This window comes from Giraffa tippelskirchi, chromosome 3 (assembly GCF_054371585.1).
Source record: "Giraffa tippelskirchi isolate mGirTip1 chromosome 3, T2T-mGirTip1v1.2.pri, whole genome shotgun sequence".
Lineage (NCBI taxonomy): Eukaryota > Metazoa > Chordata > Mammalia > Artiodactyla > Giraffidae > Giraffa > Giraffa tippelskirchi.
Genome location: NC_137277.1, coordinates 99,828,769 through 99,850,527, shown reverse-complemented (window position 1 = coordinate 99,850,527; position 21,759 = coordinate 99,828,769). Strand labels below are relative to the sequence as shown.

At 37.0% G+C, this 21,759-nt stretch overlaps 1 protein-coding gene across 36 annotated transcripts in view; it reads right to left on the bottom strand.

Annotated features, from left to right (window-relative positions):
* Positions 1-21,759, bottom strand: part of CCDC148 (coiled-coil domain containing 148) — a 330,637-nt gene that overhangs the window by 221,772 nt on the left and 87,106 nt on the right. For 13 of the 36 annotated variants that reach the window (XM_081582922.1, XM_081582919.1, XM_081582900.1 and 10 more), the window contains 5 exons: positions 19,707-19,769; positions 18,205-18,326; positions 10,209-10,312; positions 2,627-2,709; positions 2,282-2,433 (listed from right to left, as the gene is read on the bottom strand). In XM_081582922.1, coding sequence (XP_081439048.1) covers positions 2,282-2,433; positions 2,627-2,709; positions 10,209-10,312; positions 18,205-18,326; positions 19,707-19,767 — 522 coding nt within the window. In that variant the 5' untranslated portion in view covers positions 19,768-19,769. Of the gene's footprint in view, positions 1-2,281; positions 2,434-2,626; positions 2,722-8,065; positions 8,164-10,208; positions 10,313-18,204; positions 18,327-19,706; positions 19,790-20,117; positions 20,264-21,206; positions 21,356-21,759 lie in introns of all 36 variants that reach the window. The other 23 variants (XM_081582931.1, XM_081582929.1, XM_081582928.1 and 20 more) reach the window with 12 other exon arrangements.

Here is a 21,759-nt window from a genome sequence, read left to right as displayed (position 1 = left end):
TTTCAGGATCCATGGAAGAGGGTTCAAGAAATGTCACATCCAGGCAGTGTCCATCAGGCAAAGGAGCTTTAAAGAGGCTTCTAGACACATAACCCCAAAATGAGTACAATTATAGCCACTCTGCAGTCACAGTGAATTGTTTGTGATAAGGCAGAAAGCTTACGAGACTGCCTCTGTTTCAATCACCCCCTCCTTTCCTCATATCCTTGCTACTAATGCCCAGATGGGCATTGATTTTTAATGTTCATTTTTAATTACTTATGAAAGCAATATGACAACACTACAAAAACAACTAAAAAAATAGAGTAAGAAAAAAATCACCTAAAAGCCTACATGCAGTGACACTATGATAAGGCAGTTTATGCTCTAGTCAGGGGAGGGAGTCAGTAAACTCATAAAAAAGTAGTAAGAAAGTATCAGGAGGAAGTAAGTGAGGTATAAACTGGGTGAGGGGACAGGGAGTGACTGACACTTCTCTCCTATGGGTGGTCAGTACAGGCACCTCAGAAGAAAGGACATTAAAGCTAAGACTAAAAGACAAAAAGAGCCATCAGTGGGACAGAAGAAACAGCCCGTGCAAAGGCTTTGAGACAGGAAGGAGTCTGGCTTATGTGAGGAATAGGAAGAAGGCCAGCACTGTTAGGACAAAGTCTAGTAGGGAAAGCAGGGTATCAGATAGATAGTGAGACTAAAGAGGTGTAAGGCAGGGTCAGATGTATGGGGAGTTTTGGTACCAGGTTCCCAATGCATAGTGAGGCCAAGAGATATCAAAATGTCAGAGTTTGGAGCAGAGAAAGGCTTACTACTGCTGCTGCTGCTGCTAAGTCGCTTCAGTCGTGTCCGACTCTGTGCGACCCCATAGACGGCAGCCCACCAGGCTCCCCCGTCCCTGGGATTCTCCAGGCAAGAACACTGGAGTGGGTTGCCATTTCCTTCTCCAATGCATGAAAGTGAAAAGTGAAAATGAAGTCGCTCAGTCGTGTCCGATTCTTAGCGACCCCATGGACTGCAGCCTATGAGGCTCCTCCGTCCATGGGGTTTTCCAGGAAGAGTACTACAGGGCCCTGCAAAGAGACAAGTGGCTCATGCCTTAAAAAACCCCAAACTCCGCAAAAGCTTTTAGCAAATCCCTTTTTATAGGAAAGGTGAGGGAGGGGCATAGTTAGTTGTTGCAAAATTCTGGTGTCAGATCCTTTGTTCTCCAAGTCAAGTCATGGTCAGGTCACAAAGATCATGTAAACCTCCACTGAAACAAATGATATTCTCTGTTCTGACAAGAAAGAGCAAGGTCCCGAGGTTCAACTTCTCGCCTCCGGCCAAGATCCAGACCCTGGCTAGGAGGAGGGAGTCCTTGTGCCAGCCCGTTTCCTTGCCTGGGGGCGTCAGTCCAGCCAGCAGTGCGGGTCCTCCCACCAGTGCCCAGGCCTGGCTGAGGAGGCAGATCTCAGCTGGTGGCACCTCCAGGGTCTAGTCCCCGGCCTTGCCCAGCCACCATCACTGAGGGAGCAAGACGCCCAGGATCCAGCTGTCACATGGCCCAAAGCTGGGGGGACCTGGTCCTACAGACTGTAGCCCGTGGAGACTGCCACCACCGTTAGGTCTGAAAAGTGGGGATTGGGGAGAGGTTTGCTGCTGCTTCAGGGCCTGGGCCTGGCCAGTGGATGGCCGTAGTGAAGATTCTGGAGCCTTGGAGGACACAGCCCTCAGCCTTTCCCCAGGTCTACCAGCTCACCTGCTGGCTAGAGGTCAGAGGGCCTGGAGCACCCCAGGGAGAGGGTGGAGATCCACTTCTCACCACACTTTGTGCTGTGAGGACCACCTCGTGGCTGACTGTTGGTGAAGTGGGACTTGTAACCACAGCACTAACGGTCACTCCCTAATGGTCACATGCTAACGGTCTCTAAGGATCTCCCTCTAACAGTCTCTCTTTAAAGGTTTCACACTAAGGATCTTGCGCTAAAGGTCAGGAGCTCAGGCTGCACACTTGCCCCACCCCTACTACAGGAGGAACCATGGGCCAGTAGGAGCTCTGAGGGGATTTACTAGGAAGATGACTTGATCCTGGTCCCTAGGATAAGATCTCAGAATACACTGGAAGGAGGAGAAAGGAGGAAAGCAGGGTTATGAGGTTATTGTAACATTTCTAGGTGAGAAATGAGCATGTTTGGACAGATTCAGGCATAGAATTTGCTATACCTTCTATTTAAGCACACAAAACATACACATTTATCTCAGACCCTTCCAAATATTACATTATTGAAAGTAAAGGAGATATACTGACCTCTTCCAAGACTTTCACACAGTTAGATTCACAGTGTGAGTGTGAATACTGTGAAATCTGATGCTGTCTGTATTTCAGATCTTCTCTCAATTGCTGAATAGGATTTATTACACTTTTAAGATATATGCACCATTGTTCTGATAACTCCTGTTCTATGGTGAAACAAAATCAAAGCAACACATTATTAAGTTTCTTCAAGAACAGGTCATTAAGATGCAGATTTTTTTGATTCCTTTAAAAAAAAAACAAACAGCAGTTAATATCAAAAGAACATGAAATGTGTGGCCCACTTTCATCTTTAAAACAAAACTCCCCTTTAAATGTGGGACCAAAAAAAAAACTTACCAAAATTCGTAAGGTCAGAAAGACATTCATTTCCAATGTTCTCTTTGTTGAATAAGGATTTTATTTCAGATTCCATTTTGTATCTGAAATAGACACTATCTTAATCAATTATATTATAATCATAAACATATATACAAGTTAAAAAATAACTAGCAGTAGAAATACTCAATCTAATGTGGTTTCATTCACCTGTTCATTAATTCAGACAGCATACTACATTCCTAACATCAATTAGATAATCCCCAGGACACTGAGACAGACAGAAGTATGGCTGCATACCTCAGAAGTAACAGCATTAGCAAGGCAAGGACAGGATATGTCCTTGCACTATTTCAGGTGGAGAGAGTAGTGGGAAGTGGGGAGCCCCTGAGGGATATTAAGCTGACCACACCAATTCAGATCTGTGTTTCAGAAAGATTTCCAAGGCAACAAGATGGAGGATGGGCTGGAAGGGTGGTCAATAAAAATGGAAGATGAAGAGGGGACCAGGCAAACCTTAACCAACAAGGAGGTTATTTAAAAAGTTCAGAGATGAGAAGGTCCTGACCTAGGGAAATGGGAGTAAAAGTATATATATTATATACCAAAAATATAATAAATCTTAATAAACTTTTGCTATATTATTTAAATATAATCATTTTAGAGTAAAACTATAGCCAGCACTAAATGGACAAAAAAATACTGTACTCAATCCCTTATTTATGGCAGGTTTAATAAAAATCATAAAAAGAATTTTGATTTATTATGATTGTTAAGATACAATAATTTAAATGGTATAAAATTAGAAAATAGCAACAATTATAACACTTTAGTATGATTATTTTTATTTTTGTATGTAAGTTTCTAGCCCTTGTCTATATGCATGAATATTTTAAATAGTTGTAATCATAGCCTATATACCATTTTACATTAAGATTTTTGAAAACTAACTTTAATAATAATAAATATTTATTTATTCTAAGTAATTTTTATAATTAATTTTTACCTTAGTGGCTGCATGGTATTCTATTTTATACATGTGCCATCATCTTTTAAGCCAATTTACAAATATGAGACAAAGGTTTTGTTTACCGGTAAAAAGGAGGGGGTGCTATTGTAGATGACACTGTTTCTTTAGCATGTGGTCTTAGTCAAAAGTTTTTTTAAGATTACATATGAAATTGATGGGACTGGATGCCATGATCATAACCATGGCATTTGATCCCATCACTTCATGGCAAATAGATGGGGACACAATGGAAACAGTGACAGACTTTATTTTCGAGGCTCCAAAATCACTGCAGAAGGTGACTGAAGCCATGAAATTAAAAGACGCTAACTCCTTGGAAGAAAAACTATGACCAACCTAGATAGCTTATTAAAAATCAGAGACATTACTTTGCCAACAAAGGTCCGTCTAAGCAAAGCTATGGTTTCTCCAGTAGTCATGTATGGATGTGAGAGTTGGACTATGAAGAAAGCTGAGTGCTGAAGAATTGATGCTTTTGAACTGTGGTGTTGTAGAAGACTCTTGAGAGTCCCTTGGACTGCAAGGAGATCAAACCAGTCAATCGTAAAGGAAATCAGTCCTGACTACTCATTGGAAGGACTGATGCTGAAGCTAAATCTCCAATACTTTGGCCACCTGATGCGAATAACTGACTCGTTGGAAAAGACTTTGATGCTGGGAAAGATTGAAAGTGGGAGGAGAAGGGGATGACAGTGGATGAGATAGTTGGATGGCATCACCGACTTGATATACAAGAGTTTGAGCAAGCTTCAGGAATTGGTGATGGACAAGGGAGCCTGGCATGCTGCAGCCTGTGGGGTCGCAAAGAGTCGGACACAACTGAGCGACTGAACTGATAAAATTGATATACTGAGAATGGGTGCATGATAGTGGAGTATACCCAGAAGTTATTTCATAACATATTTTTTAAAAATATTTATTTGGCTGCATCAGATCTTTGTTGCATCATTTGGGATTTTTTCTTACAGTTGAAGTACAAGGGCTTAATTACCCTGTGGCATTTGGGATCCTATTCCTCGACTAGGGATCGAACTTGCACTTTCTCCATTGCAGGGCACATTTTTTTTTTTTAATTGGAGGCTAATTACTTTACAATATTGTGGTGGTTTTTGCCATACATTGACATGAATCAGCCATAGGTGTACATGTGTTCCCCATCCTGAACCCCCCTCCCACCACCCTCCCCATCCCATCCCTCAGGGTCATCCCAGTGCACCAGCCCTGAGCACCATGTCTCATGCATCGAACCTGGACTGGTGATCTATTTCACATATGATAATATACATGATTCAATGCTATTCTCTCAAATCATCCCACCCTCGCCTTCTCCCACAGAGTCCAAAAGTCTCTTCTTTATATCTGTGTCTCTTTTGCTGTCTCACATATAGGGTCATCATTACCATCTTTCTAGACTCCATATTTATGTGTTAATATACTGTACTGGTGTTTTTCTTTCTGACTTACTTCACTCTGTATGCTGCTGCTGTTGCTGCTAAGTCGCTTCAGTCGTGTCCAACTCTGTGCGACCCCATAGACGGCAGCCCACCAGGCTCCACCGTTCCTGGGATTCTCCAGGCAAGAACACTGGAGTGGGTTGCCATTTCCTTCTCCAATGCATGAAAGTGAAAAGTGAAAGTGAAATCGCTCAGTCATATCTGACTCTTAGCGACCCCATGGACTGCAGCCTACCAGGCTCCTCCATCCATGGAATTTTCCAGGCAAGAGTACTGGAGTGGGTTGCCATTGCCTTCTCCGAAGGTGTCCATAGGTGCATGGATTTATCTCTGGGCTTTCTATTTTGTTCCATTGATCTGTGTTTCTGTCTTTGTGCCAGTACCATACTGTCTTGATGCCTGTTGCTTTGTAGTATAGCCTGAAGTCAGGCAGGTTGATTCCTCCAGTTCCATTCTTCTTTCTCAAGATTGCTTTGGCTATTTGAGGTTTTTTGTATTTCCATACAAATTGTGAAATTATTTGTTCTAGTTTTCTGAAAAATACCGTTGGTAGCTTGATAGGGATTGCATTGAATCTATAGATTGCTTTGGGTAGTATACTCATTTTCACTATACTAATTCTTCCAATCCACGAACATGGTATATTTCTCCATCTATTTGTGTCATCTTTGATTTCTTTCATCAGTGTTTTATAGTTACAAGGCACATTCTTAACCACTGAACCCCCAGGGAAGTTTTACTTAGATTTTTTAAACCAAAATGTAGCACTTTTAAATTATTTAGCTCAGTCCCCTTATATTTTCATCATCCAGAAAGCCATAATAGAACATAAAAACCAATAGAACAGGCTTTGTTCATACAGGAGATCAATCTGCTACTGTGCATATAATAATTCTAGTAAGCTCCATCCTGACTTCCTATATCAACAGCGCTGACCCAACATGCAAGACTAGTCTATTTCTCTAATTGGCTCTCTAGTCTCTCCTAATTGGCTAACAAAATCCAGAAGCAAGTACTACAAGACAATCTTGAAAATATACATTGTTTCCCAAATCGTGTCCTATAAAACAGAAACATCAATAAGATGTTAGGGAAAACTGGGAAACCGTGAACTAAACAAATTAGATAAGTTTACATAGTGCTGGATTTTTCAGAAACTTGATTATGCTAAAGTGCATTGAGGTTCTCCAAAAAGGGATGAAATATGAAATATTTTCCTAATTATGGGACAAGGAAATTCATTATTCTCCATGGAGTATCTTTAAGAATATATCTGTTTTGTAGAATTTGATTTAGGAAATATAGATAAAAATTGCAATGGACTCAAAGGCATTAAAATTGGTAACTCTTGGGAGGAGAACCCTGCCTGTTCACCACTGACATGTAGACTTAGTGCCAAGTGTTCACCAAGTCGGAACTCTGCAGTGCATACAATTGCCTCTGCATCTGAAGATGGGACAAATTGAAGGCAACTTTCCTTGTCCAAACCTGCCAATTTAAGTACTTGCTACTTCTACTTGACCTGTCCTCTGGTACCACTGAATATGATGATACTGCAAAAATTCTCCTGAGTTTTTGTGTGACTGGTGGCCAAGAGGATATATTAATCTACTTCCTAGATAAACCCAGTTGCAATGCAACCTCTTGCAAGATAAACCAGCCTGGTGAGGACACATTTGAGCTCTCAGAAGTCTACTTTCATACTCCTTGCCCTTCCAAGATGCTGCCAAAGTTCCAGGTGTAGTAGAATCAGTCTCCTTAGGATATCAAAAATTACCCAGAGCCTCTTGGGATTTCTGGGGCAAAGTTACCAATTTAGGCAGAACAAGTGAACCATGGGGCACTGGAAAGTGGTGGAGTCAAAAGCCATTTATGCAAACAGCAGCACAGTGGCAAGGACTGTGAAAGACGGAGTAAGAGAGGATGTTCAAGTTCTTCACTGGAACTAACAGACAGAAGATCAGCAGAAAATGAGGGCACCAGACAGGCCGAAGGCCAGAGCTCTACCCCTCCAACAAGGAAAGAATTCAGCAGTGCAGACAGCTGGGGACCTCAGACTATCTGTTTGATTGGCTTTTCTCTCTTGAAAGAGGCTGTCCCAATTTCTGTGTACCAGAGAAGGCAGGGAAGGAAATCGTACAATGATTGGCTAAGGGATGAACTCAGTGAATTCTCAGATGGCCTGAGTCACACAGTATGGATACTGGCCTCATTTTCATATTTAAAGACACTTTTCCAGACAATATTTAATTATTGGTAAAACCTTATGATATTTTCTGGATGAAGGTGCTATTTTTTAAATAACGCTTTAAAATTAAAATTATGAGTATATGACCACATATATTTCTAAAAGAAACTATAGTAAAAGTAGTAAGGCTTACAAATAAACCTCTCAAACTTTATTATTCAAAAGTTCTTATTAAAATAATAATTGTAATTCTTTACCACATGGCCAATATAAATAACCTCCTCCTAATCTCTAAACCAGTCATTCTGAAACAAGGAAGAAAGTGCTCCTGCCAAAGTGTATCAAGGTCTTCAAAGGGGTATAGTTTGGAAACCATGGTATAGTAAATAAAATTTTATAAATTTAAATATAAAATATAATTTTATACTTTGAAATTTTAATCATATAATCTTCTTATGATAGATTTCAAAGAACTAAGTTTAGGGAAATGCTTTACTTTTTTTTTTTCCTAGCAAGGCTAGACCAATTAGATCTCAGGTGATGTGAATGGACTCCCCTAGAAAAAAAGAAAAAGCTGCTCAGATCCATGCTCAATGAGCCTAGGAGTTAAAGGCAAATGATTCAATACCATCTCCACATAAACTAGCTGATTTACCTTCTGCAAACAACTTTAATCCTCTGAACCTCAAGGTTCTCATCTGTAAAATTAGAATAACAATGATACCTACTCTGCAGGGTCACTGTAAGGAATAAATGAACCAAAGCATGTAAAGTACTGAACATACTACCTGAAAGTGAAGTGAAAGTGTTAGCCACTCAGCCACGTCTGACTCAGCAACCTGCCATAGCCTGTAGCCCACCAGATTCCTCAGTCCGTGGAATTCTCCTGGCAAGAATACTGGAGTGGGTAGCCATTCTCTTCTCCAGGGCATCCTCTCCACCCAGGGATCAAACCCAGGTCTCCCACACTGCAGGCGGATTACTTACTGTCTCAGTCACCAGTGATGCCCCAACATACTACTTGGTATATACTAAATTACCCAGCAAAAGCTAGATGCCATTGGAAGCCCTTACCTCCTGGGGACCTGAGATTTTTAAATGAAGTCTCTTACGGTGATACATAAAAATATTTTACTTTCAATCTTTTATTAAAAGGGAATATAGATTTTAAAGATTGAGAGACACAGAGTTTAAACTCCTGATTTTCTAGTGGTCCTTAAATTCTTGAACTTTTAGCCATTTCTTGAACTTTCTTTCCATCACTAGTAGTTTTTAATTTCACTGACTACACGTTGAAATTAGCCTACATTCTAGAATAACACAGAAAGTTATCTTGGAATTCTTGTTTATCCAATTTCAGTTCTTACAAGTTTCAGGACATAATGTTGTTACTTGAATATTCTTCATTTCCATCATCTTTGTGTCATTCCAGTTCAGCCTGAAAGAATTACTTTCCATAATAATATGTATATGCCTCTATTATCTACCTCAAGAACAACATATACACACAGATAGAAGGGTATGAAATAGCCAAGATAACTTTCTCCAGCGTCTTTACATTGGAGTCTGCATCAGTGAGCACCATAATTAAAACTTCCTATTGGCTTTCATTTTTCAATTATGCAAATCTAAAAAGAAAATTTTCCAATGAGCTCAAACGTTATCTCCATAAAAGGTGACATTTTGAGGGATAAGATAGACGTGATTTGTTTTTATTTTGGAAATATGAATGAGAAAATCTATATAATTTTTTCTTTAAGTTATATAATAATGTAAAACTATTTCCATTTATGAGCCTTTTATGTCACATATAGGAATCACTTGCCAGAATAGGAAACTCCTATAATATGAAAAGCATGCATGTCAAAAATAAAGTTAATGGTATTAATACTTGGAAATTTAGCTTAGAATGAGACCACAAAATTATGTTTTTTATAAAATATATGCTTACAAGTATATACTTTAAAAAGCGTATTTTATAAATACCATCATCATTAAAACTAATATATATGCCCCAAAAGGAGGGGAAACACATCTGCCTCCTCTTCCTGCTTTGACCTTTGAAAAGGAATTTCTCTCTCAAAGATTACATTTAAGACCCAGTATAAACTGTGGCTCAGTTGGTAAAGAATCTGTCTGCAATGCAGGAGACCTGGGTTCGATTCCTGGGTCAGGAACATCCCCTGAAGAAAGAAATGCCAACCCACTCTAGTCTTCTTGCCTGGAGAATCCCATGGATAGAGGAGCCCGGCAGGCTACAGTCCATCACAAAAGTCGGACACGATTTGCGACTAAATCACCACCACAAAAAATCATTATCTTGTTTTAATTTATCTCAAAGTGACTGCTGAAAATAACAGCAAAAGTCAAAAATCCAAACTGAATTAGTTATGATACAGCTACATTTAGAAATCACTCAGTTTGAATCCCTTAGTTCATTTACTGAAAACATTTATCTATCTCTTTCTGTGTATCCTAGGTAAAGATGAATATGATGGGATGTTTGTCCCCAAGAAGTTTACCACTTTGTAAGAAGACAAATATGTAAGCATTACATTATAATCCAATGTGCTAACGTATAATATAAATACAAGTATGAATGGGAGTGCAGAGGAGCAAGTGATTAGCAGATATAGAAGATTATCTCTTTTTTCCAAAGGAAAGGAAATGTATTAATAGATTAATATATTTACCAAATTCCAAATTAAAATGAAGAAATGAAAGGGTTCTTTTTTTGTTTTTTGAAAAAATTGGAGTATAGCTGGTTTACAGTGAGAAAGAAAAGGAATTTAATTTGATTTACTGTCCAATTCAACTGTAATGTTACATTCTGATTATAATGGTTTAATTAAAATGGAAAGTTACAGAACATCTACCTAGATAAGTGCAACTCAGTAATTCCTGCATATTGAGATTTCTCTCAGTTCTTACCTGACTTCATTTAGCCTTTGGTGTTCTTGCCACCACACTTGCTTGTGTTGCTTCATTAGTGTTTGTTCTTTAGATAACTTTGAAGTCTGCACTGTTTTTCTGATCTAGATTCAGAGGAACAAAAGAGAAGCAATTCTGATTTTTTTAAGTGTTTCCAAAATAAAAATGTTTAATTTGTATTTTCTAAGTTAAATATTTTCTCTTTTTCAATCCTATTTATGCATTTTCTAACACTAGCATCTTTCTAAAGAAAGGTATTTTCCTTTCTTTACAAAGGAAAAAATCTATTTTCCATACATACAATAAATAACACCTTAATTCATCCAACTCAAGGAAAATTTGCATGAATATTCTATATATTTTCTTGCCTTTTTACACATCTTCCCTGCCAAGCATCATAATATCATTATTCTCATTTTACAGATGAGGACACTGAAGTTCAAATAGGTTAAAAAACTTGGTCAAGACCATCAAGGTCATAAATATCAGAATCACATAGGACCTTGGTGTTCGGATTGGTTTTATGTAATCCTTCAGCACAGGATGGGAAAAAAAATCATTGGATAAGTTATTAGGAGGACTGGCCTTAGTTTCAGCATCTACTAGAAATATGACCTTGAATTGTATGTACAATTTTAATCTTTTGACTCCATGACTTTGTAAATAAAGTTTTTTAAAACTTCAAGCAAATCTTTATTTGAAGGTATTAAACAAGGAAATAGTGAAAAAGAACACTGAAACACAAATTTTCAAATCAATTTAATTTTTCCCAAATTTTATGACTTTTCAAAAAAAATGTAGTACGTAATTCATGCTTTGGGGTTTCTGCTAATAAGCTATGTCAGGCTTGGTTCTGTTTGCCTTAAGATCCATTCTTGGCCAGCTCCCTCATCTGCTCCACATCAGAGAGCAGCCTGTGTTTCTCAGACACCCCTGAAACTGCCTTCCAGCTGGGTTCAGCCAAAGGGAGACACTGGTAGTGGGTGATTGGAGGGAGGGAGGAAAGGCAAGCCAAAGGATTATTCACTCCTCTCTACTCTCAGAGCAGTCTCCACAAGCATCTGCATTTTCTCCATTGCACCAACATTTCCTGACAGTTCTACCCTGGTTCCAGCTCTCTCTGGGTAACCTCAGCCTATGGGGTGTGCTACAACTTTGCTTTTGCTAAATGTCTCTCCAACCCAGGCAAGATAATGACTTCCTTCTGTTCTAATCCCTATGTTGATTCACAGCCCTCTGGCTTCTCAACTCCATCACCTGTGTAACTATTTCCTGCATTAATGACCCCTCTATTATAAATCCTTAAGTATTTGTCTGTCTCCTGGTTAGACTCTGACTGACACTGAACTTGTGTATTTATATATGCTGAACTTGTGTACTTCATATTAATACTTTTAAATATCTATAAAAGTGCTAATCTCAAATCAGAAACTCAATGAAATATGCATATTTTATATTTTTACTGCTACTAGAATACTCAGTACTTTGAAAGCTTTAAGAGATCAATATTGAAGATATAAAAACTTCAGAAGAGAAACTCTAAAAAGACTGTATAATGCATGCTATTTCTAGCTGTCATTCACTGATTACTGTAACCTTGAGTTTATCTTTCCGCTGTTCTGGTTACTGATTCAAAATTAGGAGTATAAGAAAACAAAATAACCCAAGCATCACTTAAAGAAACACAAAGTCAAATCTTAAGAGTGCTACAATTATGAAATTTTGGAGAAAAGTATATTTAAATCAGAAGAGGTCATTGCAGAAAAACATATAGCCATCTCTATTTCATTGAAAAAAAAAGTACATATGTAGTGTTTCTAAATTCAGACACTCTTGTGTTTGCTTGAAGAATGCCTAAAACTCATTCCAACTGTTTGCCATCTATAGTCTCTGGAGTTTGTTGCATCAGGCAAAACTTTTAAAATTAGATTTCTTTGACATATTTGGTCCATATTGTAAAAAAAATTAAAACACATTGGTGAAAGATGTAGACAGATTTTTATAGCTTAAAAAAAAATCAATGCTGCTGCCTTTGGACCCAGGGAAAGACCGATTAGATAGACTATAAAAGTCAAAATAAAGCTACTATTTTTCACTAGACACTTCCAATATTTTGCAGAACATCCTGATTTCTTTGTAAATTCACTCAGACTCTCCTTCTATCCTCAGGCCAAAAACTTTTTTAAAAAAGAAAGTTTTTTAAAAATAAAAAGATTTAATATTGTATCTTTATCAATAGAGTAATTTCTAAATTATTCCAATTCAGTTTGCTGAGCAACAAGCCATTTGAAGTCAATATTTAAGGTAGATAATTATTTATGCAGAATGCTGATGAATTAAAAATGATAAAAGTATGCATTCATAAAAACATCAGAAAGTAGAGGTTTTCTTTTTAGTTTACTGTGATGAGCCAAGATAATAAAACCCTAAATAGGCACCCTTAAAGTCCTATGGGCGTGTACCCCAATGTTCATCGCAGCACTGTTTACAATAGCCAGGACATGGAAGCAACCTAGATGTCCATCAGCAGACGAATGGATAAGGAAGCTGTGGTACATATACACAATGGAATATTACTCAGCCATTAAAAAAAATACATTTGAATCAGTTCTACTGAGATGGATGAAACTGGAGCCCATTATACAGAGTGAAGTAAGCCAGAAAGAAAAACAACAATACAGTATACTAATGCATATATACGGAATTTGAAAGATGGTAACGATAACCCTATATGCGAGACAGAATAAGAGACACAGATGCATAGAACAATTTTATGGACTCTGAGGGAGAAGGTGAGGGTGGGACGTTCTGGGAGAATAGCATTGAAACATGTATATTATCATATGTGAAACAGAACACCATTCCATGTTCGATGCATGAGACAAGGGCTCAGGGCCGGGGCAATGGGATGACCCAGAGGGATGGGATGGGGAGGGAGGTGGGTGGGGGGTCCAGGAAGGGGAACACATGTAAACCCATGGCTGATTCATGTCAATGTATGGCAAAAACCACTACAATATTGTAAAGTAATTAGCCCCCAACTAAAATAAATAAATTTATAAAAAAAAAAAAAAGAAACAAACAAACAAACAAAAAAGTCCTATGGGCCAGATGACCCATCTTTAGATAGAAGCAGCAGTAACTAGTAGACAATTTAAGTGCTGGCTACATATGCTTGTGTCAAAATTCACTGAGATGTACACTTTAGATTTGTGTACTTCACTATATGTGAATTATAAGTCAATGAAAACTGTCAAAATTTAAAATTACACTAAGATGTCATTCCTCATCTAACATCAATTGGCAAAAATTCAAATGTTCAACAAAACACTATGATGTGAGGCTATGGGAAAACATTCTCTCTCTTACATTTCAAGTGGGAATGCAAAATGATGCAACCTCCCATAGAAGGGAATTTGGAGTTTCATATGGATTTATTCTTTGATCTAGCAATCATATCTATACTAATCTACCTGAAAACTATATTGGCCAAAGTATAAAAAGATAAATAAACTAAGCTATCCACTGCAGCACTGTTTGTAATGAAAAAAGACAAGCACAGAGATTCTGTCATTGTGTTCTTACCAAAATAAATTAAACTTGAACCTGATCAAGTCTCTGCAAATAACTACCAATTACTGGAAATACAAGAGATAGGAAAACATGTTTAATGACACCACCAGGATATAATCAGCAAAATCCAGACTATATGACACTATAAAGGACAAATACTATAATTTCTTCAAAAAATAAATTATAAGAGTATAAGAGTATGGAGGAGGAAACCTTAAAAAAGTAAATATCAATTATAATATATGGATATTATATAGATGCTAATTTGGAAAAACTTGAAAAAATTGGAGACAGTCAGGGAGATTTAACATTGATTATTTGAAATTATTAAGAAATCATTAACATTTTAATAGCAATGGTATTATAGGGTTTGGGGTTTTATAGCCCTAATCTTTTAAAGTTACACACTGAAATAATTATGATGAATATTATAATATCTGAGATTTGATTCAAAATAATCTGTTATAGAGGGAAACTGGAGGTGAGAGTACAAAGAGGAAACAATGGTCAAGAATTGTTAATAGTCGAAGGTGGATAATTACATGTGGAGATTAATAACTCCATTCACTCTAATGTTGCATATTCTTGCAATTGTCCATGTTGTAATGTTTTTAAAAACAAGAAATAGTAGATGGATTACTTGAGCTAGACAAGAATAAATATTCATTCTTGCTAAGCAAAGAAATTCAAATAAAAATAATTATAAATATCTCTTTTGTACTTAAATTGGGAATGAAGAGTTAACATTTAATTTACCAAAAATTGGTATTGATTTTCTGTCCATATCTACTCTTTGGCTTCAGGTTCAGTCTCTGCCTTTGAAAGACTAGATTACTTAATGTGAGCATTGGCATCTTATCTAGCATACCATAACTTGTGCATGATTAATAATGTAGCAATTATATAGGTCACTATCACATCAAATCAGTATAACAATATCAGTAAAACAAATCAGGGAAGTTTCCTGAATTTATTGTTAGATAAAAATACTTATTGTTAACTGCTTTTCAAATATAGGTAAGCATTCTAGATGTAAGTTGAAGCAAAAATCTTCCTATGTGCTTTAAATGTTAACATTCTATCATTCAGGTTAAGTATCTTTACATTTAATATTGCCACAGTAAAGTGCTGTAGTAACTAACAATGATTGTTAAAGCTGTTAATTTCATGTGCAAAAAATGAGCACATTTAATTAGTAAAATAAATTGAGAATTGACTGATAATATAAATATTGAGAGAATATGTTAACTATTTAACATTAAGAAGAATAAAATATAATTTTTTAGCCAACATATTTTACAAAAAGTTAAACAATAATATAAGAAAGGATAACAGAGACAGTATTATCATAATTCTAGTTGGTGTAGGCTGTTTGATATATTAGCATTCATAACATTAAACAAAATAAATCTTAAGAATTGTATTTAATTTTCCGTTATCTAACTCCATTTAAGCCATGAGTCTTTCAAGAAAAAGTCCTATTTGGGAATTCTTCACATCTTAGAAGAATAAATTAAAAGCAAAATGAAAATTTGATATCTCTAAATTAAATGAGAAGGGAAGGATCCAAAAATCATGAAAATAACATTCCCAATACATCTTCCTTATAAAATAAAATAAAAAATGAAAATTGTAGAAAGGAAAAAAGACTGTTAGAAAATGATGAGGTATCCAGGACACATTTTGTTCTCACTGACCAAAATTCAAAACAATAGATTTTACAAAAATGCTTTAAATGGATAATTCTTTATTATTATGAATCTATGGATACCAAAAATGAAAGCAAAAAGCTTGCCAAAATGATTGCTACAGACATTTTCAGTACTGAATCATTTTTGGTGGTTTAAAGCAAGAGATTTCTTTGAGATTTGCCAAGCTATGAATCCCGGATAACAAGTTTTTTCTAGAAAATATGTAACTAAAAAGCGTCTTCGTAAATTATATTCTGTGAACAAAAAGGTACTTGATGTTATTTAAAATATTGGCTGTGGATGGTTATTCGTTTAACCTCACAGATGAATAACACAGTAACCAGAGAAGCAGCCTAGTTAGCTGACAGTGCTAGGAAATTATTATCCCTGCACTTAATGCCAAACTTTAAAAATCACCTTAATAATTTAAAAATGTTTATTCTTTGATAGCAATTCTATCTTCAAAGAGAAATTCACTTTGACAAAATATTGACTTTTAACATTCAGTGATTCCCTATTCAAATAAGAGGAATCATCCAAAATATGGGGAATCATCCAAAATATGGGGAATCATCCAAAATATGTGTCTGGTTTTACACAGATGTTCTTCAAGCAGATGGTCAGCATCCCTAACCCTTGCAATGCTCAAGAGTCAACTGTACATTTTCCAATGCTGAAAAGGGCATAGATAAAATGTTTGCAGTGACATATTTGTTACAACAGTACTTTGGGAGAGAACTAAAAAACATTCATAATTTTTGGCCCAGACATCCCAGTCATGGGAATTTATCCACATAAGGTGTCTATGCATAAAGATATTTATGGAAATATGATTTTCAATGTCAAAAATTGGATACAAGCTAAATATCCAATAATTGGGATGTAATAAAGCATCTTTTTCTACTTGGAGTAGTTATCACTCCTGTTTTGTTGGCTAATTCTTATTGTCCTTGAGATCCCAATTAAATGTCACTTCCTTAGAAAAGCCTTCCTTCCCACCCAATTAGTATCTAGTTCTGTTATTGTACACCAGACATTTTTTTTGGCAGGGGGTGGATTTAGCTTACACTTAGTATGGGCTCCCTAAGTGACACTAGTGGTAAAGAACCCGCCTGTCAGTGCAGGAGACTTAAGAGACCCAGATTCGATCCCCTGGTCGGGAAGGTCCGCTGGAGGAGGGCATGACAATGCACTCCAGTATTCTAGCCGGGAGAATCTCATGGACAGAGGAACTTGGCAGGCTACGGTCCTTAGGGTCATTAAGTGTCGTACATGACTGAAGCGACTTAGCTATACGCACGCGCATTCTTAGTACTACTAATGTCATTTCAGGGCTTATTTGATAAATACTAGCTTCTACTCTTCCTCTCCTGGAGAAAGCAATGGCAACCCACTCCAGTACTCTTGCCTCGAAAATCCCATGGACAGAGGAGCCTGGTAGGCTGCAGTCCATGGGGTCGTGAAGAGTCGGACACAACTGAGCGACTTCACTTTCACTTTTCATTTTCATGGATTGGAGAAGGAAATGGCAACCCACTCCAGTGTTCTTGCCTGGAGAATCCCAGGGACGGGGGAGCCTGGTGGGCTGCCGTCTATGGGGTTGCACAGAGTTGGACACGACTGAAGTGACTTAATAGCAGCAGCATTATTCTTCCTCTCTCCTGGAAATATTACACCCCACGAGAGTAGGTGTTGTATTTTGTTCACCACTGTACATTCAAGGCACATAGTAAATATTCATCATATGTATAAATGTGTACAGATGGTATATATATGATGGATTAGCACAGAAGTCAGAAATATGAAAATGGTTTATTAGGATGATAGTCATATAAGAGATTTTCCCATAAATTTTCTTTGAATGTCCTGATAACATTAAATTATTTTAAAGTTGTACCTGAAACAGATAATGTCCAACATTTTAAGTGGTCTCCTTAGTTTCAGGGGACATAGCTCATGAATATATGGTGATTTCTCCAGAACAGGGTGACAAATGCACCTTGAAATCATGACAGTTGCTTTTGTAAAACAATATTAACAATAAAAAGCAATGCAAAGCTAATATAACACAAAATATTTAATATTTTGTTTAATATTACAAACATAAAAGTTTGTAAATTGCTTAATTTGTTGCTTCGCCAAATCAGATTTTTGGATGCAACCAAGCAGTGGAAATGCTATTTATAAAGTATTCTATTATTTGAATAAGAGGGAAATATATCGCATGAGTAATCCTAAACTCATCTATGGTCCTAAAATATTGTGCACAATCACTTGGAACATTAACCTCTTTCAAATCTAGTTAAGGTTCACCTCTTCTTAGATCAAGGCAAAAAGAGAATTCTAGAAAAGACACCTAGGGGCATATTTTGTGCTGCAGAAGGAGCTGTAAATTAGATGATAAGCCACGGTTTATTAGCATTTTTAATTTTTTTAGACTATGTGAGAAATTGTTGAAAGCTAATGAAATAGCCTTCTTGCTAAAAATACAGTTGAATTCAGGCTTCATGGGATTGTTACAAACATTAAATGAGTCATGCATGTAAACTACCCAGCACAATGTCTGAGAGTATTCAATAAATGTTCCTATTCACTATTACCAATAGTTGGAAGATTCTAAAAACTATTTAGAATGTTATTTATTTTCACATTTCATTGTAAATATCATTTTACTTCCTAGCAATTCAATTTTCCAAAACTATTAATAGAAACCACACATACACAACTCTAACCTTTAGCTCTGTAGAGGCAGAAGCTAACTTTTTTGCTTCAGTTAATGCATGCAGTTGTTGGTAGTCTACTGGTTTATACTTGGTGCTTCTGATTTCATTTTTCATATGAAATATCAGATTATCTGTTTTTCATCAAAAACAGAAAATGACAAAGAAATAGTATTATGTTATTGGAAGTCAAAATAGAGTTTTGGCAACATGTTGACTACTGGTCTTACTTTTAAACATTCTAAAGCAAATATAAGAAGTAATATATTACAATATTCATAATATATTTGAAATTCTATTTCTGGAAATTTAAAAAGTATTACCACTATATTCCTTGAATAAAATTACTTCTAAAAGAACATAAAAGGAATACTTTCATTTGTTAATATATTGAGAATTTTACAAAATTATATTGTCAAGATACAGTGTGATCATTCTTTTTATTGAAAATGTGTTAGTCATCAACTGTGAATATTTAAGTATCACATTCATATGAATCAAATTAAGTAAATAGAACTTTTAAAGTCATAGTTGCATTTTTAACTTAGAAAAATTGATTCAATTAAATACAAAGAGGTTAAAACTGATAGTCAAGAAATTTAGTAGGCCAGATAAGACAAAAATGATATAAAATGTGTGGGCAGGCATTCTCCATCCAACTATATAAAACGTCCTAGTCTAGCTTGATATTAACTATTTTGATAAAATAAAATATAGGTAGAGGATAGTTAAGGCTATGGTTTTTCCAGTAGTCATGTATGGATGTGAGAGTTGGACTATAAAGAAAGCTGAGCATCAAAGAGTTGATGCTTTTGAACTGTGATATTGGAGAAGACTCTTGAGAGTCACTTGGACTGCAAGGAGATCCAGCCACCCATCCTAAAGGAGATCAGTCTGGAGTATTCATTGGAAGGACTGATGTTGAAGCTGAAACTCCAATACTTTGGCCACCTGATGCGAAGAGCTGACTCATTGGAAAAGACCCTGATGCTGGGAAAGATTGAGGGCAGGAGGAGAAGGGGACGACAGAGGATGAGATGGTTGGATGGCATCACCGACTCAATGGACGTGAATTTGGGTAAACCCCGGGAGTTGGTGATGGACAGGGAGGCCTGGCGTGCTGTGTTTCATGGGGTCGCAAAGAGTCAGACACGACTGAGTGACTGAACTGAACAGAACTGAACTCCAAGGGCAAGTAACATGAAGTATAAAAATTTGAGTAATTGAAGCATCATTACCTCAATGATGTGAAAAATTCTCCTGTGCAATGTGAAGCAACTAAGATTTATTAAGTATATCATGGGTCACATGATGGTAAGAAGGCTCAAAACGACTTAAGGACTAGCACAGTGAAGGAAAGAATGGTTGGTCTGATTATTGTGAGGAAACCGGAGAAATTTTCACTATGACCAAAAAAATGAACCTTCCATTATTAAAACTTTGAAAATCAACATTCCAGTTTTATATCACCCATAATCCACTATAAACCATAAAATAGGAAGTAGGAAAAATACCTGAGCTATCATTTTTCTGAATTGTCATGAATAGTTGGTCTCTTTTATTCATGTTTTCCATATCTGCCAAGGAAACAAAAGAGCTAAAATTTTACAATGTTATTTTAAAACCTGTTTTAAAGAAATGTTCACTGTAGTGATTGTTGAAATCAAGTTCCAAGACTGGGTGCCATAACTCTTTGTATTTCATTAATATTTGTTTCTCTTTGCTCCTAGAAGCCTTCTTCCATTAGTTTTTTCTCTTTGTGCTTTTCCTGCTCTTGGTTTTTCTTCTTCCAATCTCTTACCTCTCTCTGATTGTCCCAGAGACTGGTAGATATTTCACAATTTAAAAATTGTGTATGCTTTATCTTGAGTTCTCAGGAGGAAAGAAAGTACATAAATACAAAATAAAGCAGCTAGACAACTTACTTACTAATTCTCTTCAGCAACATAGCTCCTGTGGAGAACATGGGGATGTGTCATCCACTTCTAGGGAGCACTTGATGCTTAGCTGTCACCTCCTCCAGGGTTGGACTCAGCTGCAGACAAAGGCCTTGCCATGAGACACATCATTCCTGGAGCAACCCATACCAAAAGGCAGAGTGAGGCAAGGCGGTAAGGCAAGCCCAACAGTTTGGGCTTAATGCAGGTCACTCTGATGGGTAATATTTGCTCCAGGGTCCTCTTTAGGGTTGACCCAGACTTTGTTGGGCCCGCATGAAAACACATTTTTTTTGCCCAAGCTTGCTTCCTCCTTTCTTTCACAGGTATGCATCCCTGATAAATATCTAGCACCCCAAACTCTGTTTCAGCATCTCCTTCCTAAGAACCCAACCTGCAATAGCACTGAACGGAAACAACATCTTTTTATGGCACATCCAGGGCAAGAGACTAGTCAAGTTGTTCCTCAAAAGAGAGTACACATTTTTCATACATTTTTGTTCACTATCTACTAGGTTGAATTATCCATGTCTGGTGGTCTTTGCAGCAATGTAAATCTTCTTAAATGGAAGGAATGTTAGCACAAATCCTTATTTTCAGAAATTCTGCCAAGTTACCAAGAATCATGATGATTGCTCAATAGTTTTAGGGGTCCTCAATGTGTAATTTCTGTAGGGTCTCTGTTAAAGAATTCTTTTTTAAAGTCTTTCATAAATGGACAACCCTCCCTACTGACTGGTTTTTACTCACACCCATATCCTATCAATTAAGAGTCTTCTTTGTTCTGGAAGATTTTGCACATCCAGTCTGTCTACCTGCACCGTCTCAGGCACCCATCACCTGGATGACAGCAGCATTCCACTTTGTACCTTTACAGTGAATCTTCCACACAGCAGCCCAAGTAACCTCTTAAAAGCTCTAATCTTACCTTGCTTGAACCCCTTCAATGGTACCTATACCCTTTGAAATAGTATCCCAACTTCTTTAAATGATCTATAAGGTCCTGCATAATCTTGCCCTTGGTCATCTCTTTACCCACATTTCAATCACTCCAGTCATTCTGTTTCTCAGACCTACCAAGTTCATTCTGCTTCAACATCATCCCACTTGTGGTTCTCTCTGTCTTAAAGACATTTCCTTCTTCTTTTTGCCTGGTTGGTTCCTTCTCAACCTTCAGCTTAACCAACATGTCACCTCTTCAGAGAGATCTTACCAGAATTTTCCATCTAAATAAGGGAGGACCCTTGTTTCTCTCGCATTCTATTCTCTTCTTTTCCATGATAATTTGTATTAGTCTTCACACTTTCATGCTTACTGATCTGATATATGTCTCCCTCCATGCTTGTCTTAGGACTTCCCTGGTGGCTCAAATGGTAAAGCATCTGCCTACAATGTGGGAGACCTGGGTTCAACCCCTGTGTCAGGAAGATCCTCTGGAGAAGGAAATGGCAACCCAGTCCAGTACTCTTGCCTGGAAAATCCCATGGACAGAGGAGCCTGGTAGGCTTACAGTTCATGGGGTTGCAAAGAGTTGGACACGACTGAGCGACTTCACTTCACATGCTTGTCTTATTTTTGTTTACATCCCTAGTCCCTGGCACAGAGTAGTAAGTGCTCAATAAATATTATT